This window comes from Podospora pseudopauciseta, chromosome 1, assembly GCF_035222475.1.
Source record: "Podospora pseudopauciseta strain CBS 411.78 chromosome 1, whole genome shotgun sequence".
Classification (NCBI taxonomy): domain Eukaryota; kingdom Fungi; phylum Ascomycota; class Sordariomycetes; order Sordariales; family Podosporaceae; genus Podospora; species Podospora pseudopauciseta.
In genome coordinates this window covers 3,680,445-3,706,876 of record NC_085892.1, presented here as the reverse complement: position 1 = coordinate 3,706,876, position 26,432 = coordinate 3,680,445, and the positions used below count along the sequence as shown (strand labels likewise).

At 55.2% G+C, this 26,432-nt stretch overlaps 11 protein-coding genes across 11 annotated transcripts; 6 read left to right on the top strand and 5 right to left on the bottom strand.

The window, feature by feature from the left end:
* Nucleotides 1–127: 127 nt before the first annotated feature.
* On the top strand, nucleotides 128–2,209 carry TRM82 (tRNA (guanine-N(7)-)-methyltransferase non-catalytic subunit trm82). Its single transcript, XM_062907623.1, has 3 exons — nucleotides 128–945; nucleotides 1,003–1,734; nucleotides 1,790–2,209. The coding sequence occupies exons 1-3, from the start codon at nucleotides 479–481 to the stop codon at nucleotides 2,103–2,105; spliced, it is 1,515 nt and encodes a 504-aa protein (XP_062770583.1). The 5' UTR covers nucleotides 128–478; the 3' UTR covers nucleotides 2,106–2,209.
* A 109-nt stretch (nucleotides 2,210–2,318) lies between these two features.
* On the bottom strand, nucleotides 2,319–5,057 carry NOP14 (nucleolar complex protein 14; the record flags this gene model as incomplete). The annotated part of the gene is made up of 1 exon (XM_062907622.1): nucleotides 2,319–5,057. The coding sequence occupies one exon, from the start codon at nucleotides 5,055–5,057 to the stop codon at nucleotides 2,319–2,321; it is 2,739 nt and encodes a 912-aa protein (XP_062770582.1).
* Nucleotides 5,058–5,375: 318 nt separating this feature from the next.
* On the top strand, nucleotides 5,376–6,443 carry QC763_110290 (uncharacterized protein; the record flags this gene model as incomplete). The annotated part of the gene is made up of 2 exons (XM_062907621.1): nucleotides 5,376–5,745; nucleotides 5,800–6,443. 2 exons carry the CDS (start codon nucleotides 5,376–5,378, stop codon nucleotides 6,441–6,443), a joined length of 1,014 nt encoding a protein of 337 aa, XP_062770581.1.
* A 1,401-nt stretch (nucleotides 6,444–7,844) lies between these two features.
* On the top strand, nucleotides 7,845–11,281 carry QC763_110280 (uncharacterized protein; the record flags this gene model as incomplete). Its single annotated transcript, XM_062907620.1, has 2 exons — nucleotides 7,845–9,041; nucleotides 9,124–11,281. Exons 1-2 carry the CDS (start codon nucleotides 8,545–8,547, stop codon nucleotides 11,279–11,281), a joined length of 2,655 nt encoding a protein of 884 aa, XP_062770580.1. The 5' UTR covers nucleotides 7,845–8,544.
* A 672-nt stretch (nucleotides 11,282–11,953) lies between these two features.
* Nucleotides 11,954–13,334, top strand: URH1 (Uridine nucleosidase 1; the record flags this gene model as incomplete). Its single annotated transcript, XM_062907619.1, has 2 exons — nucleotides 11,954–12,004; nucleotides 12,084–13,334. The coding sequence occupies 2 exons, from the start codon at nucleotides 11,954–11,956 to the stop codon at nucleotides 13,218–13,220; spliced, it is 1,188 nt and encodes a 395-aa protein (XP_062770579.1). The 3' UTR covers nucleotides 13,221–13,334.
* Nucleotides 13,335–13,535: 201 nt separating this feature from the next.
* Nucleotides 13,536–15,129, bottom strand: ENV7 (Serine/threonine-protein kinase env7). The gene is made up of 2 exons (XM_062907618.1): nucleotides 14,175–15,129; nucleotides 13,536–14,113 (listed from the first exon to the last, which is right to left on the bottom strand). Exons 1-2 carry the CDS (start codon nucleotides 14,866–14,868, stop codon nucleotides 13,566–13,568), a joined length of 1,242 nt encoding a protein of 413 aa, XP_062770578.1. The 5' UTR covers nucleotides 14,869–15,129; the 3' UTR covers nucleotides 13,536–13,565.
* A 317-nt stretch (nucleotides 15,130–15,446) lies between these two features.
* On the bottom strand, nucleotides 15,447–17,066 carry QC763_110250 (uncharacterized protein; the record flags this gene model as incomplete). The annotated part of the gene is made up of 1 exon (XM_062907617.1): nucleotides 15,447–17,066. One exon carries the CDS (start codon nucleotides 17,064–17,066, stop codon nucleotides 15,447–15,449), a length of 1,620 nt encoding a protein of 539 aa, XP_062770577.1.
* Nucleotides 15,566–20,990, top strand: REV1 (deoxycytidyl transferase; the record flags this gene model as incomplete). Its single annotated transcript, XM_062907616.1, has 2 exons — nucleotides 15,566–17,786; nucleotides 17,870–20,990. Exons 1-2 carry the CDS (start codon nucleotides 17,539–17,541, stop codon nucleotides 20,988–20,990), a joined length of 3,369 nt encoding a protein of 1,122 aa, XP_062770576.1. The 5' UTR covers nucleotides 15,566–17,538.
* On the bottom strand, nucleotides 17,748–21,671 carry QC763_110230 (uncharacterized protein; the record flags this gene model as incomplete). The annotated part of the gene is made up of 3 exons (XM_062907615.1): nucleotides 17,748–19,438; nucleotides 19,702–21,325; nucleotides 21,385–21,671. 2 exons carry the CDS (start codon nucleotides 21,669–21,671, stop codon nucleotides 21,109–21,111), a joined length of 504 nt encoding a protein of 167 aa, XP_062770575.1. The 3' UTR covers nucleotides 17,748–19,438; nucleotides 19,702–21,108.
* A 533-nt stretch (nucleotides 21,672–22,204) lies between these two features.
* KEL3 (Kelch repeat-containing protein 3) lies at nucleotides 22,205–24,718 on the top strand (the record flags this gene model as incomplete). Its single annotated transcript, XM_062907614.1, has 2 exons — nucleotides 22,205–24,095; nucleotides 24,152–24,718. The coding sequence occupies exons 1-2, from the start codon at nucleotides 22,482–22,484 to the stop codon at nucleotides 24,716–24,718; spliced, it is 2,181 nt and encodes a 726-aa protein (XP_062770574.1). The 5' UTR covers nucleotides 22,205–22,481.
* Nucleotides 24,719–25,035: 317 nt separating this feature from the next.
* QC763_110220 (uncharacterized protein) lies at nucleotides 25,036–26,120 on the bottom strand (the record flags this gene model as incomplete). Its single annotated transcript, XM_062907613.1, has 2 exons — nucleotides 25,036–25,751; nucleotides 25,853–26,120. The coding sequence occupies 2 exons, from the start codon at nucleotides 26,118–26,120 to the stop codon at nucleotides 25,036–25,038; spliced, it is 984 nt and encodes a 327-aa protein (XP_062770573.1).
* Nucleotides 26,121–26,432: the final 312 nt, after the last annotated feature.

Genomic DNA, 26,432 nt, shown 5'->3' with positions numbered 1-26,432 from the left:
GATAAGAAAGTACAGAGGTACAAGCTTCTGTGTCAAGCTTCGAAAAAGCCGGACATCAGAGAGCATCTTCACGGCGGCAGGTAATTCCGGTCTTGCTAGGTGCTGAGATCAAAGTGACATCCTTGTTCTTGGGAGGGAACGAACTGGAGAGAAAAGCTGCGCCCGGTTCCACAGGTGTTTGAAGCTTGACGTTTGAAGCACAAGCCACCTGTGGCTGACATCCCCAAGCTCCAGACAAATTCTTCTAAGTCCAGCAACCGAAGCGGATTGACTCAAGCTTCACTGCATTGGAGATATCTGCTTGAAGCAATTGAGCATGGTAAGATTCCTCCTGAGTATCAAAATGGCTCGCCCTAACATTACGAATAGATATCCTGTGGTTTTAACACCTAGTATCTCTTGATTTTACCACTTGAGCATTAAGTGTGAACAAGTTGTGGCTTGAACATTCTCACCACTCATATCAGCCACCCTCACCATGATTGTCCCCTATCATCTTCTTCAGGCCTCGGGCAGCGTAATTTTTGCTGCCCAGGGGGTTGATATCCTCTCCTTCAACACCTCTATGGAGCACCTCTCAACCTGGAAGTATCCAGTGAAGGCCACTGAGATCCCAAGTGAACCTGCTGCCGATGCTGAAGCCTCTGCCACTGTTGAGGCCCCTCCAACGCCAGAAGGTCCCCCGGCCAAGCGTAGGAGAACAGAGAATGATGAAAAGGAGGCCCAGGCTGGCGATGCCGGCACCCCCAACTCAACCAACGGTCAAAAGAAGGGCAGGTTTCACAACAAGCCACAACCCGTCAACCTATCGAACGAGAAGCCTTTCATCAACTGCCTCCTCGCCACTGCCAATGGCAGTCATGTAATCGCCGCTACTGGCTCCGACAAGACGATCTGGGTATTCGAGCACGATGGTTCCGGGAATCTCAAGCAACTCAGCCAGAGGTACTCACCCCTTAACCGCCCCTCATGTTGTCTGTAGTAGCTAACCCATTTTAACAGAGCCATGCCAAAACGCCCCTGCTCCCTCACCCTCACCACCGACCAAAAAACAATCCTCTCCGCCGACAAATTCGGAGACGTCTACGCCCTCCCCCTCCTCCCATCCGCAGAACCCACCCTCCCCCCAACAGTCCAATCACTCCCCTCCCGCAGCGCCACCCCTGCCTCGGCACCTATCCCCTTCAAGCCCCAAGCCAACGACAAGACAGTCCACACCAAGCGCAACCTCAAGGCTCTCGAGAACCAAAAGATTTCCATGGAACTCTCCCTCAAAGCCGCCGCCGAGAAATCCGCCGAGGAATCCCAGCCTGCGTTTGAGCACACCTTGCTGTTGGGTCATGTCTCCATGCTCACAGCCATCACCGTCGCCCCTGGAATCGGCGCGACAGGCGAGAAAAGAGAATGGATCATCACCGCCGACAGAGACGAGCACGTCCGTGTCTCGCGGGGGATTCCCCAGGCTTATTTCATTGAGGGGTTCTGCCTTGGGCACGAGGATTTTGTCAGCAGGTTATGTGTCGTCCCTGGCCGGGAAGAGCTGCTTGTTTCGGGTGGTGGGGATGATGATGTTTTTCTATGGAGGTGGAAGGAGAAGAAGCTGCTTGGGAGGGCGAATATTCTTAAAGAGATCAAGAATACTATTGAGCCTGAGCTGACAAAGGTTGCTGTTTCGAGACTGAAGGGGTTTTCTCTTGCCTCTGGGGAAACAGTGGTAGCTGTCATCTGCGAGAAGTATGTCCCCCTTTTGATTGCACGTCATACTTTTAGAAATGCTAACAATATGTAGAATCCCCGCTGTGGTTCTTTTCACACTTGTAGAAGACACGCTTAAGCACACTGCTACCTACTCCCTCAAGGAGCAAGGTGTCCCGCTAGACGTCGAGCTTCTACCCAACGACAACCTCCTCGTGAGTATCGACACAACCGAGGGGAAGCCTGACGCGGCGGCACCCTTCCTGGTCTTGACCAGGAATAGCCCCGACTCGTGGGATCAGAAGCCTGTCGTGGATGTCCCGGCCGGAGAGACAGAGCTCAACGGGGAGGAGATGCAAAAGTTGCTGTATACTACCGAGTCGCTAAGGAAGATGAGCGATTTTGATTGAGCAATACACGTAGTTGTTGGTAGTAGCTTGAATGATAGATGGACAACGTTCTGAGCGACACATTTCCAAAAACGACGTTATTGCCCATCGAAGAGAAACCAGACGCAATTATTCGGGGGACTAAAAAAACTGAATTATATTTCCCACAAACAATACATATGCCGTTGAATGCAACTCAACAACCAAAAACACATCTCTATCATTCCATCAAATCTACCTCTTCTTCTTCCTGAGAGCCTTCTCCCTCTCATACGCATTCGCCGCCTGCCCCTCGGTCCCCTGAATCTCCGCCACCAACCTCTTATACTTCTTCTCGTACGCCGCGTCCTTCTCCTTCTTCACCCGTAAGTTCTCCCTCGCCATAAAAGCATTGTCCTTCCTCAGCTCCCTCAGCGCACCCTTCCTCTCCCGCTTGTGCTCCTTCTTCAACTTGGCCAGCTCCGCCCTCTCACGATCAGGATCGTAGTGCTTGTTCGGGTCAAACGAATCTTCAAACTTGGGGATGTAGGTCCTTATCGCCAGGGGACGGTGGTGGTGCAGTTCTAGTGGGCGGCGGGAGAGGCGGGAGATCTGCAACAGACGGGTGAGGTGCTGCTGGAGGGACTGGATGGCAGGAGAAAGAGATTTGGGAATGGAGGAAAGGATGGGAAGGGCGGGGGAGAAGGTTTCGGTAAAGGAGGAGGTTTGGGACCAGAGGGTGGAGGCGCTGGTGAGGAGGGAGAGGGTGGTGGTGAAGAGGGATAGTTTGAGCTCCAAGGAGGGTTGGTTAGAAGGGAGGCAGTCGGAAAAGGCGAGTTTTCTTGCTACGGAGGCGTCGGCGGGAAGGGATGTAGGAAGGCGAGTTCCAGCGGGGGGGTCGTGGATGGGGAAGAACCCGATTGTGTTGGGGGTAAAGGCCCTGGCTGAGGGGGCCAAGGCGCAGAGGGTGTTGAGGGTGAAGTTCATAACCTCTGGTACGTAGCGCTTGGAGAATTGCTGATATTGGAGGGCAAGGATGGCCAGGAACGTGCCGGTGGCGTAGTCGGAGAGGGACTGCGGGATCTTTTGGCCGAGATACCTCGCGATGACGATCATGGCTGGGGTAACAACCTGGTGGAAGTGGTCCGACGTAGGGAAGGTGGTGCCTGCTCCGGTGAGAGTGATCAGGTCGCCGACTGTGAGGGCCAGAGGGCGGGACTGCTCCATCTCTTGGATGATAGAACGATAGCCCTTGGCGACTTCGATGGGGAAGCTCTTGGCTAGGGAGTGGATGTGTCTTGTCAGGCCTTCCAGAGCCGCGGCCCAGATAGGCTGGTACTGGTTTCCGAGGTAGTTGACGTGACGAACGAGGGCCTGTGCGAAGTTACCGAGGCGCTCCTTGTTGTCGCTGGCGAGTTTTGGGTGGTGGAGGGCTCTGATGCGTTGGGTGGCGACCGGGAGCTGTTTCACGTCGATGCCCTTGAAGATCTCGAGGAGCTCGTCGTGGGTCTGGGGACAGGGGAAGGTGTATGGGACACCATTCTCATCGGAGCCTTTGGTGTTGTTGGTGGGTAACCGAAAGATGCCTTGTTTCGCCTCGGATTCTGTTAATAATCCCTTGGTGAACTCGTCATCATCGCTGTCTTCTTCCTCAGAGCCAGAGTCAGAACCTGACTCTTCGTCCTCGTCGCTCTCCTCACCCTCGTCACCACTGTCGAACTCCAACTCTGAACCGCTGGCGACCAAATCATCATCAATGAGGAAATCGTCCTCGTCGTCGAATCCCAGCTCGGTCGCGGTCGGTCGGTATTTTTTGGCCTTTCCAGCAATTCCCTGCCCGAGCCCAAACTCATCCGCGTCCTCAACATCCATGGCATCGAAATCGTCATCTCCGCCCTGCTTGTTCTCGTCATCGCTCTCCTGTTCGTCATCTGAAACCTTCTCTCCGCGCATACGCTTCAGGCGGTCCTCCTCGAGCTTCTTTAGCCTGTTCGCTTCCTCTGCTGCCTTCTCTTCTTCCGTCTTCATCTTATCAGTAGGCGCCGCGCGCTTGTCGGACGCCATCCGCTTCACCTGGATATCGTACTCCCTGTCAAGGGTAGCCTGATCCTTTCCAGCAATCACAAGAGTGGGCTTGTCACTTTTGGCAGGTGGCTTTATCCTGTCGAAGAGTAGTGGTCGCAGATCCCTCATGGCCTCATCAATTTCAGCTCTGAGCTCGTTATCCTCCTCTTTAGCCTCCTGTCGCAACTCTTTGTGAAGCTTGGACTTGGCGATAATTTCCTCGTAAATTTCCTTCTTGCTTTTCTTTCTTTCTGGTTGCCCTTCCTCCTGTTCGCCCACGGCCTCGAGAGCTCCCTCTAGGCGCTGCCTCTTCAGTGCACGCCTATCGGTCTGCGAACCTTCGGATTCATCGCCTGAACCAACATCCTCCTCAAAGTCGTCTTTAAGATACTTCGGAGCGTCATCACTGTCGAAAAGCGGCTTGCCCATGTGAGTAAGTCCTCCCATTTCCTCATCGTCTTCCAAGTCGAACGCAGAATGCTTCTTGTGAGACCGTTGCTGTTCGCGGGTATATCTTTCGATCATCTTGTCTTCGAGCGACATGTTGGGATCGTCTTCACCGAAACGTCTATCGATCAGACCGCCGACCTTGTTCCTCCGCTGCATCTCAACAAGGATAGTCTCACGCCGTCTCTCCTCGCCTTTCGCCTTAGTCAACCCGGGTCGACCGCTGATACCCATAGCCTCCCTGCTGCTGACGGGCTTGTTGGTGGTAACCTCAAACTTGGGGCCTCTGGCATTCGTCTTGAACTGGAAGGGGTTGAACTGCTCGCGGATGCTGGCCAGGGCCTCATGTCGCTGGATGCGCTTCTCGTTGGACGCCTTGGCATCTTGGGCATTTTGGCGCTTCTGCTTCTTGGATTTCTGGGGACCGATAATTCCTTGGTCCTTCAGGGAGGCCTTAAGCCTCTTCAACTGTGAGCCGGCCATGATCGCGTCGTTTTTGTTGGGAGTCGCGACGCAGTTGCCGGGTTTTCGATGGCTGAACAGTCGTTGTATCTCCAATTCAGAATTTTTGGTAGAGGATGGATGGTCGCAGCGCTATCTTATCAGAGTGCCCCACCGTCTGTAAATTTTGGCGGTCTGCAGCGGCAGGATCAGGGAGAGCTTTCTCTTTTGGAAGCTCTCAGCTTAAGCTTCTCCAGAACACCAACCCGCTCTCCACTGTGGAGATGCATTACAGCCGGGCGACGACATGCAGCCTCAACATCAGAGACGACACTAACCACCGCCGCCACCGCCGCCATCATGGAATGGCTCTCCTCCCTTATGACCACCGATAAGGCCATCAAAGGGGCCTTGATCATACACGGTGTTGCTCTCGTCGGGACAGTGCTGCTTGCGCTTGATCAATGGCGCTCAGAGTGCGAAACAAAACCACCACAACCCAAGCCGCAGTACATCACCCAGGACACCGAGGACGCCCTGAAACTGACCACCCTGGATACTTTGCTCGGTCACTACAACCATGCCATTCGTGAGACGGCTGTCAAGATCGTATGTGACAGAGCCGTCAACGACAAGGACACCTTCGAACAGCTCCTCTGGGGCATCACCCGTCCCAGCTACGACGAGCGCCTGAAGAATCTCCGAGCTTTGGCAGTGATTACCGATCCGCGTGAGTCGATGATCAATCACGGTGGCACAATTGATAGACTAATAATTCCTCAAGACTCCTTGGATAAACTTCACACATGGAAGGCCTACGCAGCTCTCGTCCGGTGCCTGGAGCTATCTCTTGACCCTGACCAGGAGGTACTCAACAATGACGACTGGGACGAGTATCCTCTCCGTGACATGACAGACAAGCTCTGCCTCATGTTCATCAGCCAGCTGGTAGGCACCTTTGACTGCGAGAAACTCATCAAGGCCAAATTTGTCGAGAAGTGGCTGTCCAAGCAAAACTGGGGAACCACCGAGGAGGAGCGGCATCAGAATCTTGCGGCCTACCTGCGCAGCAAGACCAACAGGCTTGCCGAAATCATCAGTTGCATTCGGCAGAGCCCAGCTGGCCGAGAGGCACTGCAGAAGTGCGGTCTCTTTCCGTATCCCGACACGGAAGAGAGCGAAGCAGACGATGACGACACGCACTTGGTGGAACGATTAAGCGTTTTGTTCCCGGAAACTCTCGATGTCAACAGTTTGGACGCGAACCATCCTACTAGGGTGTTGTTGCGTTCGTTCCAAACCACGCCAGGGAGTGAAGAACAGCGCGACCGGAACCAGAGGCACAGGGAGGCAATGGTGCTGAATGATGGGAGCCATCCGATCACGAGTGATGATATCATCCAGCGGGATCCGACATCGCCTCCGTGAGCCGGCCATGATCCTTGAAATCTTTTACTGGCAGTCGAAGTTACCAAGCCGTTGGATGCAGGACGGGCTAATACGGCTCGGCTCAACAATATACCTGAATGCGGCCGAATCTTGAACCGAAATCTTGGATGGGATCAAGTCTGCGGGGAAGGCAGCAGTTCGAGGTGGTGACCACGAGGGTCATCCCGGTATTCTGTGTACCACACTACGGCAAAGGGACGGGATGAGCAACTACGAAAGGCGCTGGATTAGGTTTCCAGAAATGACGCGCGCCTTCTGTAGTACGAGGACGGTGAGAGCGTTATGCGTACCGGATGCTCGGGATTGCACAAACACTGCACTCAAGTTGATGGTGCAACTTGGAGCTGAGGCGCAGTTCAAGCTCGAAGACGAGATGTTTATCAAGACTCAGTGCGTATCAATGAAGTATACCCTCATGAAATATCCCGAGCAATAGCCAGCGATTGCGGCAAACGGTTCAATAGGTGATAGCCGAATAAGGTAAATTATCCGGGTTATCCAGAAAGATATTCTCTGGATAAGGAACATGGTGTTATACAGCCCTGGCTATAAGGGAGGACTGAGCTTGACAGCAGCACAGCGTTGGAAAGAAAACAATCAAAACCCAACTTTGTAGAAGCGATATTCTCCATGTTGGTGGCTGTTCGGTTTCTTACATGCATGGCAGCCAGGGGCTCACACGTGGAAATGCAGCACAAACCCCCTGCGTTTCAGCGTTGCATTGGTTCAACAGCCACTGGGGAGACAGCAGACCACTGCAGCTGAGGGGGGAGTTAAAGATAGAAAAGTAAACAAAGGAACTGAGTGCGGGGAACGGAAGGTGGTGTTTGTCAGTTGTGGTGTGGGGATTGAAGCTCTATCCATGTCTGTTAAATTCAGTAGACGGCAGCTATGCTCTGTAGATCACCCCTTACTTAAGGTAAGGTACCAGTAACTTCTAGTGCCATTGAAGCCATCTACACTCGACCACCTAGTTCCCACTGGGTGGTTGCCATGCGAGGCAGTGACGACATTCTGTAACATGGAGAATCTCACGAACTGCTACGTGGCCATGGTGAGGCCTTGAATCTGGCCTTTGTTTTCTTTTCCCAATCTCGCCAGGTGCGGGGGAGGGGACACAGCAACGCCAATTAGAAGCTGCAGCGGCTTGAGATTGAGGTCGCGAGTCCACTTTCGAGCCACTCTCTTGCAGCTCTCTGGCAGCTATGGGAGCTTTCTTGCAGTCCGACTGGCTGCCGTTTGCTTCATGCTGTCATTGACCAACAGCAGGCTGTGTGTAGCTGCAGGTCATATTGTAGTGAATACAAAGGGGGCTCAAAAGAAGCCTTCTCTTCACGATACTTGCTCCCTGGATGCTCCTTCCCAGGATCCTATATTTGTTGAACTTGCTCCCCTCCCCGGCATTGATCCCCCCGTTCCCCGATGACTGGTGCCGACGACTCCTTCTTGACGCTCGCTTTTTTGCTTTTTTTTTGTGCTGTCACCAGACACCCGACAAACCTCCACCCGCAAATCAACTCACCCTGTCCATCGTCATTTTGCTGCGGTTACCTTTTCATTTCTCTACAGAGCCAATAGTCGCCCCAATCAACCAATTACGAATTATTTGGCCTCATCAATTACATCCCCCGATTACTACAACGACTTTCCCAGCAAATTATCAGCGACCAAGTTCTTGTGGTTGCATTCATTAAAGGGACGACTGGCCAAAAGAAACATCACAGCCCGAGCTTGGGAGAGGAGAGGAGAACAGATCGACAAAAAGGAAAGGCAATTCCACAAGCCCAGAAACAGCGACGACATTCTCTTGACTTCTGTTGATTTATTAGACGGAACAAGAGAAAAACAAAGATTGACGGAAAGCCACCCAATTCGGCGGCTCTCCCTTGTTGTGTTCAGGGGAGCTCCAGCTGCTAGCGGTCGGCATTCGCGCTCCGACCCCCCGGGCGGGAAGAGTGTTTCCCCAGGGCTTTGGTTGGGTGAAAGGTGGGGGGGGGGGGTGTCGTGTAAACAATAAAGCCATTCGTTGCTGGGGTTGGCCGCCAGGGTGCTGCCGCCGCCTCCAATTGGGTTGCCGAACATGGCCACCACCATCACCAGCACAACTTCAACATACAACACCACCACCCGCCACACCTTGTCTAGGAGAAATAACGGTCGCGGCGGTCTCTCGTCCATTTCGACTCCCAACCTCAACCAGGTCTACAACGCACACTCGACCACGGCGACGCGCCTCGGCCCGCCCGTGCCCCAGTTGTTCTCGCGCAAAGGCTCCGTCGCCGCCCTGACGCAGAACTCGCTGGCCAGCATTCCGGATGATAGTGAAGCCTACGCCTACAACCAGGTTCTGGCCAGCGAAAACATCAACATCATGCCGTCCCCGCTTACCCCCGGCCGCCTTGGGGGTGCCGCCGGTGGAGAGGATGTCCAGGTGGGCGATGTCATCGATGTGCCGGGCAACATGACGGGCACCATCCGCTTCATCGGTCCCGTCACAGGTCGCAAGGGCACTTTTGTTGGTGTCGAGCTGCATCCCGACTTTGCAGGCCGCGGCAAGAACAGCGGTGATGTCGACAGGTAAGTTGGACAAACATCGGATCATGTGCATGCGAACCTTGGAATCATGCCGTTTTCTAACTGGGATAACCCCTTCTCGCAGTGTTTTCTATTTCAGAACCAAGGATCCAAACACGGGCATCTTCCTTCCCATTTCCAAAGCCGTCAAACGAGAACCACCACCCATCATGCCGACGAATTCGTATCCTCTCACCCCGGCCAGCGGCGGAGGTCTGAAGGTCGGAACTCAGTACTCGACAAACTTTACGCCACCGACTCCTGGTGTGCCGAAATTCAGCCAGTCCGTCGGCCCAGGCCGTGCCACGAGCCCTGTCGGCAAGAAGCCTACGCGCCCGTCGCTGCCGCGTCCAGAGTCGCCTGTGAGAAGGCTGCAGATGACGCCGGCGCCGAGACCCTCGATCGGGGCACCCGCTCCCCCACGATACGGCAGCCCGACGCCGAACAAGTTTGCCCAGAGTGTTCGCGGCACGGCGGGTGACCCGAGCAAGCGACTTCCTGCTCATCAGAGGAAAGGTAGCGTCGGACCGCGAAGTGTTTCTGTGCTTGGGGTGTCGTCTTCGTCGTATCAGGCCCATCACTTGAGTGAGGAGGATGCGGGACCGGTTGGCATTCAGAGGACGCAGACTAATGGGAGCGCTGGGTCTGGCTTCAGCCTCACGGTGAGGCCAGCCTCACGGGCTGCGTCTAGAATCGGGAGTCACGCCGTCAACAATGAGGAGGTGGAGCGTCTCAAGGCCGAGCTGGAGGATCGGGAGCGGCAGCTTAAGGAACAGGCGGCCACGCTGATGGAGATGGAGAGCAGCTTGACGGAGCTGCAGGGGTTGATTGAGGGTTCCGAAGGGCAGATGCAAGCCGGACGGCGAAACAGTCTGGACGACAAGGATGCCAATACGCTACGGGCGGTGCTGAGAGAAAAGAATGAAAAGATTGCCATGTTGACGGCCGAGTTTGACGCTCATCGAGCCGACTTTCGGAGCACTATTGACACGCTGGAGATGGCGAGCACCGAGACGGAGAGGGTGTATGAGAAGAAGATTGAGGAGCTGATGCAGGAGATTCAGGAGCTGCAGGACAGGACGGCGGACGTGGATACTGTGGCTAACCAGCTGAAGCAGTTGGAGGAGCTGGTGCAAGAGCTGGAGGAAGGGTTGGAGGATGCGAGGAGGGGGGAGGCGGAGGCGAGGGGGGAGGTTGAGTTTTTGAGGGGCGAGGTGGAGAGGACGAGGTCGGAGCTGAGGAGGGAGAGGGAGAAGGCGCAGTTTGCTACGAATGGGTTGGCGCGGGGGGGTGGAGGGGCGACGAGCAAGGAGTTGGAACAGAAGGAAGATGAGATTAGGGGACTCAAGGCGATTATTCATTCGTTGAGCAGGGATGCTGTTCCGAACGGCGGGGAGAATGGGGTGGTGGGTGCGGGTGCGGGTGCTGCTCAGCGGTCTGGATCTGTCAGATCACACCAAGGGGAGTCGATTGATGATCGGTTGAGCAGGGAGAAATTGGAGAGGGAGGTTGCCGAGCTCAGGGCCTTGGTGGAGAGCAAGAGCACGAGGGAGGAGACGCTGGAGAGGGAGCTGGAGACGTTGAGGAGGAGCGCGGTGAACTCGGGAGCGGCAGGGCATCGCGGGAGTGCGGCCACCATGACTGCTGGCAGTGGAAACGACAGGAATTCTTACCGGGACTCTCGCGGGACTGTTGTGCTGGCTCCCCGAAGCCCGGAGCATAAGCCTGCTGGTGGTGTCGGTAAGCACAGCAGAGGAAACACGCTGGACACGATGCCCGAAAGCGACTCTTATAGCACGGCCACGGGGGATAGTACCCTCTGGTGCGAAATCTGCGAGACGGCCGGGCATGACATTTTGACGTGTACCAACGTCTTTCCTGATCAACAGTTGCATCATCAGACGAGGGACAGCAGCAAGACGCCTGATGGGGGGGAGGGTGTGTCTGGTCTTGGGACCATGACTGAGGATGTGAAGCTTCCTGCGCCGCTGAGCCCGGTCAAGGCTGCCAAGAGCAGTGCTGTTACTACTGCTGTCACTGCTGCTGCTGATGAGGAGCAGCAGCAGCCTGCCAGTGTGGTGTCGGCGATGGAGAAGCCGATTAGGGTCAATAAGGAGGCGGTTTTGGGGTCGGAGGAGCCGACGGCTAGCATGGAGGGGGGTGTGGTGGATGAGCCGATGTGGTGCGCGCTTTGTGAGAAGACCGGACATGACAGTATTAGTTGTCCTGATGAGCAGTTTTGATGGGTTGGTTTGTTGATGTGTACAAGATCTGTTATTACTATTGCACGAGGGGGGAGGGGGGTTTATTGTTATAAGGGTTTTTCTGTCTCGAGGGCTTCATCAGATGGATGAGATGGTATGAGAAGGTATGGGGTGGGGGATGGGACTGGTAGATGGATGGATGGATGGATGGATTGGGTTGATGGGGAGTTTTATAAGTGTTATCATTGCCGTGGAGTTTTGAGCTCTGGAATAGAGAGGTGTTTTCCGGAGATATTTCTCTTTGTACAAGTGGTTTTTGCCACTCCTCTCTATGCTATATTCCCAAACCTCTCTTTCGATTTGTAACAGGACTGGTCCTTGTCCTTGAAGATATGGAAACCTGGTGGTTTTGATGCAAGCTTCCTAATTGGGCGATCAACCAAGCCCATCTTGAGTTGGTGGACCCCTGACCTGTCAACACCGCCTCAGCCGACCATACTGGGAGGAGCACCTATAAGAACGGCTCTTACTCATCTCACTCTGCAGGTTGGTTCTGACACCCTGTGACAGAGAGCCTCTCATTCATTTCCTTTTTGGCTGTGAGATACTGCGATTTGTTTGCGACGCTTTCAACTTTCATCATCTTTTCAATACTTGATAGATCTCAAAGTGAGGGGTAACTAGACTTCATTCACTCACCCAACATTCAAGATGAGCGACACCCGCATCCCCGTCTGGCTGGACTGTGATCCAGGACACGATGTAAGTCTCCCTCTCCTCATGTTTACATCCCCTAGATGATAATATCTAACATGCCTGCCCCCCTTCCCCTCCGCCCCAGGACACCTTCGCCATCCTCCTCGCAGCCTACCACCCCGCCATCCGCATCCTGGGGGTATCAACCGTCTTCGGCAACGCCTCTTTAGAAAAAACAACCCACAACGCCACGTCCATCCTGACGGCAATCTCCCAGTCAGCCTCCATACCCGTCTACATCGGCGCCTCCAAAGCCCTCTTCCGGCCACCCATGCACCCACCGACGGACATCCACGGCGAAACCGGCCTCGACGGGACAAAGCTCCTCCCCCCACCGGCTGTCCCTCCCGTGGCTACCATCCCGGCCATCGACGCGGCATACGAAGCTCTCAAATCCACCCCCCGGGGGACAGCTTGGGTGGTGGCCACGGGGAGTTTTACCAACGCGGCGGCATTGTTTATGAAGTACCCTGAACTCATCCAGCACGTTGCCGGGCTGTCGTTGATGGGAGGCGCGATAGGAAACGGGTTCACGGCCGCGGTCTTGGGGACCGTTGATGGAGTGCCGAGGGTGGGGAACTGGACTCAGTTTGCGGAGTTCAACATCCTTGCCGACCCTGAGGCGGCGGCGTTCCTGCTGACGCATGGGGAGCTGTCCAAGAAGACGACGCTGATCCCGTTGGATGTCACGCACCTGTGCCTCACCACCGCCCAGGTTCAGGAACTGATCTTGTACGGACCCGAGGGACGCAAAGAGGGGATGGTGCCCGGGAGGGGCAAGACGGAATTGAGGCAGATGCTCGTCGAGCTGCTCTTATTTTTTGCGAAAACCTACGCCGACGTCTTCGGCATAACCGAAGGCCCGCCGCTGCACGACCCCTTGGCTGTTGCGGCGGTACTATCTGGGCTGGACGAAAAAGGGGGGCATAAAATCCCATTTTATGAGCATGACCCCTCTGTGGGGGTGAGCATGGAGGGAAAGGGGGAGAGGTACGAGGTAAGTGTCGCCACAGAGGGTAGCTACGAAGATGCCAAAGCTGGTGCGAGGACGGGCCAGGTCACCGCGAGATTGCTACCCCCAGGCGAGGAAGGGGTGAGGATACCTAGGGGGTTGGACTTGGGGGTTTTTTGGAGGGTGTTGGAGGAGTGTATCTCTAGGGCGGACGAGGCGAATGAGAGGGCCAGGGCTGTGAAGCAAGAGGCCGGGGTTCCTACTGCTTAGAGTTGTTTGGATGGAAAAGATATAGAGGGTTGAATAGACGGACGGGTGGTGGTGGATGATCTTTGGGGTATGTGATGTTCATAGTAGATTTCAAAGATTTCAAAAGAGTTTCCTGGAGTAGAATATCCAATCAAAATCAAAAATCACTGCAGTTCAAATTTTATCTGTCTAATCATTCCTCCCAGAGCAAGATATCATCTTGCAGAAAGATGCCCGCTCAACACCCAAAACGCCAGGCATGAGCCACCCCAATATCAACATCCAAAAAATTTAAAATAAAAAAAAATTTGAAAAAAAAAAACCCCCCAAAAAAAACCCATCATATATCACCCATCTTCACCCCGCCTAAGCAGCATCCTCAGGCAGCACCTCCAAAACCCGCTCCACCATCTCAATCAGCTCATCAATGTCCGGCCTCTCACTCGGCTCAACCCTCAAACACCTCCTCACCACCTCCCGTATCGACTCACTAATCCCCTCCTCTTCTGTCGCAGCCGCCGCCGCCGCCGTTGTGCCCCCAGGAGAAACCGGCCCCTTCCCCTTATTCTTCTTCGCCCCCGGCCCCTCATCTGGAAACCTCCAATCCCCACTCAGCACACAAATACTCAGCGACCCCCCCGTCTCATCCGACCTCATCTCAAACGGCGATTTCCCCACCAAACACGCATACAGCGTGCACCCCATGCTCCAAATATCAACCTTTGTGTCAACCACCGTCCCCGTCTTGACATCAAACAGTTCCGGAGCCCGGTAAGGCATGGTGCTATGCTCCGCAGCAGTATCCTGCGTTGCAATGGCCAACGAGCGGGAGGTGATTGGGAGAGGGGATTCAGCCACCGAACCGAGGTCCATGAGGATCGGTTCATCCCCCGAGTCGGAGATCATGATGTTTCCTGTTGTTTTCCGTCAGTTTTTCCATGTTTGTCGAAAGAACACAAATCCAGGGACACCAACCGGGCTTGATATCCCTATGAGCATAACTCCTCCTCTTCCCCCCCGTCTCCCTGGCCTGCGTGACCCTCTCATCCTCCGTCAGCAAGCTCCTCCCCTGCTCCTGCTCATCGTCCACATCCGCCCCCCCGTTCACCGTATTCTTGCCCCCTCGTTTCCTCCCCGGCACAACCATCTCTTCGTGCCCCCCTGCCCCGCCACCGCCCTGGTAAACATGCATCCCCCTCAGCGCCCTACAGACCCCCAAAAACAACCCCATCAGCTTCCGTTCAGGAAACTTGGAATGATTCACCAAATTAGCATTAATCATGTCCTGCAGATTCCCCCGCTTGTAATACGGCAGCAAGACATAAACCGTCTTGCTCTCCTCCCCGCCGCCGCGCTCGGTGGCGATGGAGTAATCGACGCTGTGAATGATGCCGGGGGTTGAGCCGAATATCTTGTAGGCCTCGACCTCCTTCATGGCTTGGGCGACGGATTCGGCGCCGAAGGGGCAGCGGATTTTCTTGAGGGCGTAGAGCTCGTGGTTTGGGGAGGAGAGGGACTGGACCAGGTAGACGTAGGAGAAGCCGCCTTCGCCGAGGAGGCGGAGGATCTTGAGGGAGCGGGAGTTGATCTTGAGGGTGGGGGTTCCCGGGAGGCAGGGGAGGCAAGAGGTGAGGAGGGGGTGGAGGAGGTCGAGGAGTATTTGGGACATGGTGGGCGGTTCGGGGCGCGCTCAATCGTGGTGTTTTGTTATTGCTGTTGTCGTTCGTTGCCAGGTGCGCAATCGCATGTAATGATTAGGAGCCGACTCAACCGAGGGACGGGCTTCGTGTTTGGGCTGGTCTTCCGGGTATGGCTTGCGCTGTGCTGTGAGGAAATCAATGTGATGAACCGAGGATCCTGTCCTTTAGAGAATTCGGTTGGCGCAAAAAAGTGTCAGCTTGAGATAGATGTTGTAGGAGGATGAGGTTGCGTCCTGCCATCTGGTTGCTGCTGCTGCTGCTGCTGCTGCTGCTGCTGCTGCGCAATGCATGCTGACAGCCGCTCGCTAATTCGCCCAAGCCGCAGCCGCCCAAGGGTCGGGGTCTTGGGTGGGGCCGTACCTTGCACCAAGCAGCCTTACCTAACCTCAACTATACTTGCAATGTCATTCCTATCTTTTGGATTTGGAACAGACAAGACGTATCATGGAACGGTAGACACAAGAAAGATATATGAACAACAGTGTTGAAGGAGCATAGTCATGTGTTGTTTCCTTCTTGGATCAAACATTACTCTACAGCGGATAGCTCACTTAGACCCCCCCTTCTGCCTCTCCATCACCCGCATAACATCCTCAAAATTGTTCTTATCGCCCTTCCTCTTCTTCCCACCCCTCTTCCTCTTCTCCTTTTTGTCCCCACCACCTCCTTCATAGCCATCACCATCCCCATCCCCATCCTCACCCCACTTAGACAGCTTCACCTTTTTCTCCTCAAAGTCAGCATCATCCTCCAGTCTGCTTGACCCAAATCCCATGTCCATATCCTCATCATCGCGCAACGACTCCTGCAGCTTCTTCTTGAGCCTCTCTTCCCGCCCTTTGGCCTTGATCTCCTCCTCTGATTTCTCCAGTGCGCCATTTGCCTTTGCCTTCTTGAGTGCCGCCTGCAGCAAGGGATCATCCAAAGACGGCGCCTTGTATGTTTGGCCCGTCGAAAGATCCACCTTTCCTCCTCTGAAATTCTTGAAATAATCTCTCTCCTCTGGAGGGCCGGAGCTAGGTTTCGGTGGTGGTGGCATAGCTGCCGAGTCTGATCTCGCCTTCTTATCCTCATCAGATGACGAGTCCGAGTCTTCGAGCGCAGCTAATGGGTCGTAATCGGAGCCCGCGTCATCAAAGATGCTGATCTCCTTGCTCTCCTCCTCTTCCTTTGCCGCCCTCTCGGCTTCCTCCTGCTGTTTCCTGTAGTACTCTGGCACCTCCATACCAAGCACGCCGCGAGATGCCAGCGCGGCCGCTTCCCTGTCTTGTTCCTCCTCTAACAGTTTGTGGTCCACCTTCCGAATCTTTCGCACCTCATGGCCATCCTCGTCAACAGTGATCTGAACCTCCCGACCCATGCTATCCTTTTCTATCCTTGTCCCCGGCGTCTTTTTCGCACCAATCTTCTTGAACTTGGACCCCAGACCCGACTCCTCCTTCGCCTTGGCCGCTTCCCTTGCCGCCTTCAACTCAGCCAGTAGCTGATTCCTCGACCTCTTCTGCCCTGGATTCAACGCAGCAGTCGCAAACTGCCCCTTCTTCCGCACCTTTTCCCTGGTCACAGCCTTGACTTCAGCATCGGCCAATTTCTCCAGGACACCGTCCACATCCTCCTCCACCTCCCCCTCTTCCCCACGCTCATCCTCGCCTGCCTTCTTCCCACTCCAGACATCTTCCCCCTGCTTCACCCTCCTCAACAAAGCAAAATCAAGCCCCTTGACAAGATGCGTACTCGCCAAGTCACCCCCAGCAATCTGACTGCGCATCCGGTCGTACGTCTCCCGGTCGATCTCCTCCTTTTTGAAAGCCTCCTCCAACGCCTTTAATCGTTCCGCTCTCTCATCCTCCTCTTCTTGCTCCCTCTGCCTGGCGCGGTCAACGTAGCCCTCTGCGAACCGGGACCCTTTCGGGGCCGAGGTCCGGAATCGTTTGGCTGTCTTTTCGAACTGCTTGTTTTTTTGCTCTGCTAGTTGCCTCGCGAAGTCGACTCGACCTGTTGATCGGGGGGTCATGGGGATGCTGGATTTGAGTCTGGAGCCGAGCGCGGCTGTTGCTGCTGGGCGGGATGGTGGTGGTGGTGGTGGTGGTGGTGGGGAGGTGTCATTGTTGTTGGTGGAGGAGGAGGACTTGGAGAGGAGAAGTTTTCGGAATTCTTGGTTGTTCATTTTGGGGAGTAAGGATGTGGAAAAGAGCTGATGTTTTGTTTGGTGTTGAAGAAGCTTTGTCGCAAAGCGAGCGCAAGGAACCTTGCAAGGCTAAGCACGTATAGCTAAATATAAGTGGGGCGCGGGTTTAGGCGTCATGGTTACAGTGGGTTAGCTAGTTTTAATTGGAAAGGGTCCAGTCACGGGACCACGCGTTGTGAGGTGGGGCAGGCATCAAGGCTGGAAACGGGGCCTTTGGGGACAGGCCAAAGAGATTCTTTGCCACTTGGAGTGAGAGCAAACTCGGCCGAGTGTTGGTTGCTTTTTGGGAGTAACGGCAGTTATTTGATACGATATCTTTTTCCGTCGACTGACTTGACAGTATTTGGTCTTTTCATCGACATGAAACCGTCACCAACACCTCTCTCAGCTGCCGTTGGATGATGTCATTGTTATCGCTCAACCGCGTCTACAACAGTTTTGGTTATCCGACATGGGGAGTCGCTTGGAAAAGAACTCGGCTGCGGTGCAGAAGCGCATCGCGAGCCATGAGTTTGCCGATGAAGGCGGAGAGGAATACGAGGCCAGCGCCTTCGGGGGATTCGGCGACTATTTTCGGAGAAAGAAACTCAAGCTTCAGAACCTCGACGTTGAGTATCGCGCAGAAAAGGGCGATAAGCCGCAGATCTTCAAGGGAATCGTGGCGCATGTCACGGGCTACACTCAACCTCCTCTTCATGTGTGAGTTTTCTCTCCAACACCACACACACATATATATATATATTTAGTATCCGGATCTCACAACTGATGCATAAGGTATATAGCCTTCACAAAGAGCTCGTTCAACATGGCGCTGGCTTTCTGCAATATCTCGATGGCAAAACCACGGCAACACATATCATCGCCTCGGCCATGCCGCCAAAGAAGTCCCTCGACTTCACCAACTACCGTGTCGTCAAGCCGTCCTGGGTGGTAGACTCCATCCAAGCCGGTAAGCTGTTACCATGGACCGACTACCGCGTCATCGAACAAGGCCCACGGCAAAAGACCATCCAGTTTGACGGAAACAAAATGACGAGCCAACAACCCCAATCGAAGTCTCCCACGGGCTATCGAGAACAAACCCGTGATAGCTTCTACAACAGCCAGTTCCAAAAGTCCTCCCAACTAGCCTCACAACAGTCCAGCAGCCCCTTTCAACCAAGACCAACCTTCAAAACCCACAACTCCAAGCACGAGGATATCGACGACATCGACGATGCCATGGACCTCGACACACCCTCAAAACCTCAAAACGAACCTCCCAGATCAGCCCAAAAACCACCCTCTCCTGACCCCATGGCACCACCACCACCACCACCCAAACCCAAACCCATCCCAAACAAACCCCTAACCTCGGAAGAACACAACGCCCTCCTCCTCTCCGACCCCAAAGTCCGCGAATGCTCCACCGCCAACCCCGACTTTTTATCAAAATACTACGCCACCTCCCGTCTCCACCACCTCTCAACCTGGAAATCCGACCTCAAATCCCGCCTCCAGAAACTAACCTCGCAATCATGCTCCCGTCCTTCCAGCAAGCGGAAACCCAACCAGAGAAGATACATCCTCCACGTAGACTTTGACTCTTTCTTCTGCGCCATCTCCCTCCAGAAATGCCCCGAATACGCCGACAAACCCACCGTCGTAGCCCACGGTTCCGGCAGCGGCTCCGAGATTGCGAGTTGCAACTACCCCGCGAGGAAATTTGGAGTCAAAAACGGCATGTGGATGAAGCGCGCGCTGGAGCTCTGCCCAGGGTTGAAGGTCTTGCCGTACGACTTTGCGGGGTATGAAAAGGCGAGCGAGGTTTTTTATCAGGTTTTGTTGGGGGTTGGGGGTGTGGTACAGAGTGTCAGCATTGATGAGGCGTTGGTTGATGTGACGGATGTGGTGCTGAGGGGGGTTGGGTCGACGGGGGTGGGGGTTGATGAGGAGAGTATTCGTCGGGAGCAGGAAAAGGCGGAGGAGATTGCGAGGGGGTTGAGGGGGGAGGTGAGGAGGAGGACGGGGTGTGAGGTTTCGGTGGGGATCGGGGGGAATGTGCTGCTGGCCAAGGTTGCGCTGAGGAGGGCGAAGCCGGCGGGGCAGCATCAGATTCGGCCGGAGGAGGTGTTGGATTCGATTGGGGAGTTGGGGGTGGAGGGGCTGCCTGGGGTGGCGGGGAGTATTGGGGGGAGGCTGGAGGAGATGGGGATCAGGTTTGTGAAGGATATAAGGGGGACGACGAGGGAGAGGTTGGTGAGCGTTCTGGGGCCGAAGACGGGGGAGAGGTTGTGGGATTATGCGAGGGGGGTTGATAGGAGCGAGCTGGGGGAGCAGCCGGTGAGGAAGTCGGTCTCGGCGGATGTGAACTGGGGGATCAGGTTTGTCAGTCAGGAGGAGGCGGAGGAGTTTGTGAGGAATCTGTGTGGGGAGTTGGAGAAGAGGCTTTTGGCCGAGGGGGTGAAGGGGAAGCTGTTAACCGTGAAGATCATGAGGCGGTCGCTGGATGCGCCTTTGGATCCGGCGAAGCATCTTGGTCACGGGAAGTGCGATACTTTCAACAAGAGCGCGAGCTTTGGGGTGGCGACGTGTGATGCCGAGGTGATCGGGAAGGAGGCGGTTGGGATCTTACGGTCTTACAAGTTCAGCCCTGGAGATCTGAGAGGCATAGGGGTCCAGATGACCAAGCTTGACCACATCAAACCGTCAGCAGCGCCAGAGGGCAGTCAGAAGAAGCTGAACTTTGGCAGTGCTGTTGCTGCTCAGCCTCCGCCACCGAGGAGAGAGAGGGAACAAATTGTCGACGACCACGTTCCGTACCAGCTCAAACGTTCATCCTCCTCAGGGCATGAAGTCGAACACGACCCCATCACCGAAGACCCATCAACACCCAAGAAACCCAGAGTCCACCCGGCACTCGCCCTCGCAGAAGCCAACGCTGCCGACGAAAAAGCCAATGCCCCGCTCAACGTCCGAGGAACACAGTTCATCCTCCCCTCCCAAGTCGACCCTGCCGTCCTGGCCGCACTCCCCCAGGATGTCCGCAGCAATCTAATCGCCCGAGCCAAACGTCCCGCCTCCCCTGCCCCTGCTGCGAAATCCCGCTCTGGCAGCCCGGCCACGGCAGAGGAAGTCCCCCCCGACGTCGACCCCGAAGTCTTTCACTCCCTCCCAGAAGACGTGAGAGCAGAGATATGGGCTCAATACGGCGGCGGTCCATCCCGGCAAAGCCGGCCGCCCTCTCGACAAGCAGTCCGTCCACACTCCCCCCGAAAAAACGGGACAATCCACCACCTCCCTAAAGAACGACCTCCCCCCTCCCCCAAACGGGGGGGCGGTAAATCCCTTTCCAGTCGGGGCAAACAACCCGGTTCCGGGGGGGCCAGACTCTTTCAAACAAACTTTACCCGTGCCGTCCCCGGTGCGGTCGAGGATCTCGACCCTGAAGTGCTGGCGGCTTTGCCGGAGGATATGCGGAGGGAGGTGATTGACGATCACCGCAGAAGGAAGTTGAGTGTTGACGCTGCGCATCACCGCCACCGTCGACCTCCCGCACCGCCGAAACAGAAGACTTTGGAGTTTGGGAGGCCGCTGAAGCTGGCGTTCACGGGGGAGGAGGGGAAGGTGACGGAGTTGGAGGAGATCAAAAAGATGGTGAGGGCGTGGTTTGAGATGAATAAGGAGGAGGGGCCGCATGAGATGGATGTGGAGGTTTTTGGAGGGTATGTCAAGAGTGTGGTGACGGTGGAGAGGGATATGGAGAAGGCGAGGGGGTTGGTTAGGTGGTTGGGGTGGTTGGTTGAGGAGGAGACGGAGACGGAGGAGGGGAGAAAAGGGTGGGAGGAGGCGGTGGAGGGGATCAGGGGGTTTGTTGGGCAGGGGGTGAGGGAGAGGGGGTTGGGGGGGATGGATACTGGGTAAGGAATAAATAAGATGGATGGTTACCCGAACAGGACGTGTATTCCGAACAGTGTGGTTCGTTTGGTGTGTGTCATATATACATTACATTACTATGTTTTGAGAAGAGGTGGGGGCGGGTTTAGAAGACAGAATCAAACACCATCATCCCCACTGCTCCGAACGTTACCAACAATGAGAGACCCCCGGCAAGACTGGCGGCTGCGCTGCTGATATAAAGGGTCAACTTGAGGCTCCCGCCGCAGGACTGTGTGCTGTTGCCGTCGCAGGGGAGGTCGCATTCCTTGTCGGAGACCTTGGTGGAGAGGGTTGACAGGGTTTGGGAACACCAGCATTCTCTGTTACGCACATGTCAGTCACGCCGCATGAGTGGAAGTGAGCGAGTGAGACAACACACCTGGAGTACTCCAACCCGGCGTATTTATACGACCCCTTGCCGCAGAACTCCCAGCACTTTTCGACCGTCATGATGTCGGGCTGCACGCTGTTGCTGCCGCCGTCGAGGGCGCGGCGGGAGGTGGTGTTGACGAAGAGATCGGTTGTTTCGGTGTAGCAGCCGTGGTAGGCGTAGCCTTGGCCGCCGGCCAGGATGGTGACTTGTTTCTGTGTGTTATCGTCATTCTGGGCGGCGACGAGGAGGCCGAGGAGGGATGAAAAGAGGAGGGTGAAAAGCTTCATCATCATGGTCTCTCAATGGGTTGTGGAAAATGAGCGTGATGGAGGGAAGAACACAACGCCGGTAAGAAAACGAAGGAAAAGAGACGCGTGAAAAAAAAAAAAAAAAAAAAAAAGCGAGGGAGACCCAATGCTTTTTATTTAATCTTATTGAATGTAAGCCGGTGGCCCAATTTCCCCCAGACCAAGAAGAGCTGAAGCCTAGAAGCTGACAGGAACTGCGCGCCAGGAGGGCGATAGGGCTGACGATTTTGAGTGGCAGCTGGGGGTGGAGGGGCGCTAGGCTTTATTTGGGTGGCGTTGGGCAGGGTTCGGGGTTTGTGAGCGTTTGCTGTTTTGGGTTTTGCTTTGGGCACTGTGATGGCATTTGGTGTTGGATGATATGAAAATATATTTGAAGGATAGAGGTGTAGAGGTAGTTTCGTGGTGTTTACGAAAGGCTTTCCATGTCTTCTGTGCTGGGGGGTTGTGGCAGTCGGTGGGGGGGTTGAGAGACTTGCAGAGTACAAAAAGCGCTGTCTTTGTCCTTCTTACTTACACTTGGCCAAAGTTGAAATCTCAAGAGTGTATCCAGCTTGATTTGAGTCCAACAAAATCGATATACCAGTTTTGCTTCTTATTTCTTGAACACACTGAGCTTTTTCTCTCGTTCCATCATCACAACAACCTGATTCAGACAACCACCTGCAGTTTCTGAAAGGTGGAGACGCCTCTCAACGACATCGCATAGCTACTTCTCCGCACCTCACAAAGTCTTCTTCTCACCCTCACCTCAGAAACACATCTCACTCACACGTCTCACCCGACGTCTCGTCCGCCATGGCTAAGGCAAAGGGGAAAAAGGGCAAGTCCGAGTCCAAACAGGCCAAGCTCGCCGAGAAGAAGCAAAAGCAAGAGAAAAAGGCGGACAAAAAGTCAAAGTCCAAGGCGTCCAAAAACAACGGCGACGTCGACTCGGACGACGACGTCGATCTCGATGCCGTCCTCGAGGAGATGCGCCTGCAGCAAGAGCAGCACCACAGAATCACCGAGACAGTCCTCGACGCCCCACCCCCCGTCAGCAGCTACGCCTCCTTCCTCGCCAACCCCGTCAACTCCAACCAGCTGCTCCTCTTCGGCGGCGAGCTCTACGACGGCGCCCGCGCCAGCTTCTTCAACAAGCTCTACGTCTACTACATCGACAAGGACGAGTGGCGCTCCATCACCTCCCCCAACGCCCCCCTCCCCAGGTCCTCCCACGCCTGGTGCCGCGGCGGCAACGACTCCAAGTCCATCTACCTCTTCGGCGGCGAGTTCTCCTCCCCCAAGCAAGGAACCTTCTACCACTACTCCGACTTCTGGAAACTCGACTGCTCGACCAAAGAGTGGACCCGCGTCGAGACGAAAGGGAAATCCCCCCCGGCCAGGTCGGGTCACCGCCTGACCTACTACAAGCAGTACATCATCCTCTTTGGCGGGTTCCAAGAAACAACCGGCGATCACAAGTACCTCGGTGATGTCTGGATCTACGACACCACCAACTTTGTCTGGCACACCCCCTCCCTCCCCCCGGCCCAGCTCAAGCCCGATCCCCGGTCCAGCTTCACTTTCTTGCCCCACGACCAGGGCGCCGTCCTGTACGGCGGTTTCTCCCGGGTCAAGGTCAACCCCGGCGCGGGAAAAGGCGGGCAGCAATCGGGCAAGAAGTCAAAGGGCGGCGGTTATGGAGCCAAAATGACAAAAGTGGTGGGCATGATCCACACGGATTGTTTTTTTCTGCGCGTCACTCCCCCGCCGTCGGACGCACCGCAGGGCGCCCTTCCGACAGTGAGATGGGAGCGAAGAAAAAAACCGGCCAACGCGCCCAACCCACCCCGTACCGGCGCCGCGATGGCGTTCCACAAGGGGAGAGGGATCATGTTTGGGGGTGTGCATGATCATGAGGAGACGGAGGAGGATGTCGACTCTGATTTTTTCAACCAGCTTTTCGCGTGGAATATTGAGCGAAACAGGTTCTTTCCTCTTGGACTGAGGAAACCGAGGACTAATAATGCTGGGAAAAAGGGGGGTAGTGGTGGTGGTGAGCGTGGAGGGAGAAGGGGGAATCGGCAGGCTAATGAGGAGGAATTGCTGAGGTCTTTGGCGAAGCTTACTGCTGCTGGTGGTGGTGGTGGTGGTGGTGGTGATGATGATGATGATGTGATGGATATTGACCTGCCTGGTGAACAGGAACCTGACGAACCGCCGGCCAGGAAGGAGTTTCCTGTCAGCAATGAGCTGCCTCATGCGAGGTTTAACGCTCAGCTTGCGGTGCAGGATGATGTGTTGTATATTTACGGCGGGATTATGGACAAGGGGGGCAGGGATGTCGTTTTTGATGACATGTACGCGATTGACCTTGGGAAGTTGGATGGGTGCAAGGAGATTTTCAATAGGCCTTTGCCGGACTGGATTGTAAGTTTCGAGCGTCACAAACTGCGGAACGTATCGACTGAGACTGTGAACCACAGGAATCCGAGGATGAAGATGATGATGACGAGGATGACGACGAGGAAGATCACTCCGACTCGGAAGAGGAAGAAGATGAAGGTGAAGATGAAGAAATGGAGGACGGTGTTGAAAAGAACAACAGCAAGCCCTTCACCCCTTCCAAACGCGGGAGGAAAACTCCCGCTTCTTCGGCCGCTGACGCGGAATCTACTCCTTCGGAGCGAGAAGACGGGGAGGCGGAGACTGCTGCCGCTGCTGCTGAGGAGCAAGAAGAAGTGGTGGATGACGGCTTGCCCCATCCGAGACCGTTTGAGAGCCGCAGGGACTTTTTCCAGAGGACGTCGAACGAGTGGCAGGAGATTTTGATGACCAATCTGAGGTGGAAGAACATCCAGCCTGAGACGCTGAGCATCAAAGAGATCAAGTCCAAGGCTTTCGAGCTGAGCGAGGAGAAGTGGTGGGATTGCAGGGAGGAGATCACGGCTATGGAGGACGAGCAGGAGGCTGCCGGGATTGGGGAGGTGGTTTCGCTTGCTGATAGGGCCGAGGGCGGTGGGCACGGGGGTGGTGCTGCGAGGAGGCGTTGATTGGGTTGGGGTTCGTGATGTGAATTGTTTGTACCAAGTGGTTCAGCTCCGGCTTGGGATCTTTGTTGATGCTGTGCAAGTTAAATTTGGCCCAGCTAGGCTTGTCGATGCCACATCCCCCAGACATGCTTGACTCCTGTTCATGTTGCATGAAATGAATAAGCAGACTTGGATCAAACTTGTCGTTGATTTGGTCATTGAATTTGGATATTTCCAAACCACACTTGAACCAGACCAGATCCCTTCCACAACCAAAAACTCCAGGGTATCATTGTTTCCCAACCATATACAATCCCAAACACCCCTCTTCCATATCCTCAAAGCCCATACCTAGTAACACACTCCTCCCTATGCCCCTCCAAACAATCCAGCCCGCAAACCCTCACCCCACACTTCATACACTTGACCCTACCCCAATACCCGCACATCTCGCAAAACACCCTGATCGGGTACCTCTCCCCCTCCTCCCCAAAAGCAGCCCTCGAGTCCATGTAACTCAACGGCGGCGCCGTCATCAAGCTCCTCAGCTCCTCATCCGTCGGAAAACTCGGAACGACCGACACAAGCAAAGGATCGTCATCCCCCGGATGCGCCGCCGGCGGCCTTTTCCTATAAGCCGGCAGAATCGTCCCATCCGCCGGATACGTCTCAACCAGCTTCTCTACCTCGTCCGGAGGAGCAGGAGGAGAATCAATCATTTCCACATCTTCCCCTTCCGCCGCGAGTTGTCTGGCCCTTTTCCTCTCCTCCTTCTCCTCCTCCTCCGCCGCCGCCGCCGCCGCCTTCACCGCCGCCCGTTTAGCAGCCGCCTGCCCCCTTTTACTCCCACCCTTTTCCCTCACCGGAGCAGGACTCGCACTCTTCGCCTGTGGCGTCGCCACCACCGGTTTATTGAGGAAAAGCAACGGATTGTTCACCACCGCGGCGGGGTTACTCTCCGCCAGCGCGAGCAGAGCCTGGTAATCATCGAGATGGTTCGCAAACGTCTTTTGAGACTGGAGGATTTTTCGGACGGTGGGGGTGTGTTTGTGTGCTAAATTTCCCCCCAACCCGACCCAACCCAAAGCATTAGACTACTGCCACTCTTCTAGGGGAAGGGGAAAAAAAAGGGGGGATGGGGGGGGGGGGACGTACACGATCTACTGCTACTCGGAACAGGAATGTTCACGTCCCTCTGATTGTCTCGATTCAGCGCCTCGAGATCTTTCCTCAGCTTGTTTTCTTGTCGAGCTGTCAAGTCGGACAAGCTCAGCCCAGGCTGGGTATTCCGCGCGGCTCGTTTGCGGTTCTTTGGCTGGAGGGCGGTGGCTGACAGGGAGGGGCCGGTGTCGGGGACGTAGGCCCAGCCGGGGGTGGTTTTTGTTGCTGTCGAGGCTACTTCTATGACGCCAAAGTTGTTCATTTTGGAGGAGGTGTGGTGATGGTGGTGGGGAGTTGCGGGAGGAGGTCGACGCGCAAACCGTGTCGCGGGAAGTTTGTTGGCTGGGTAGGTGTAGGTGGGTGGTTCAAGAAGGAAAATCAATTGCGGAGCCCAGCCCCAAGCAGTCTGGCTGGGGAACCTTGCTGGCTAGGCAAGACTAGCCCACTAATGACGACAAACATGTTAAACTCCCAACGTCTCGCCTCACGTCTTGCCAAAACATCAGACAAGTCGTGTCACTGATTCTCATCACTTTTGGATTGATAGGGGATCTAGCTGCATCATGCGGAATAT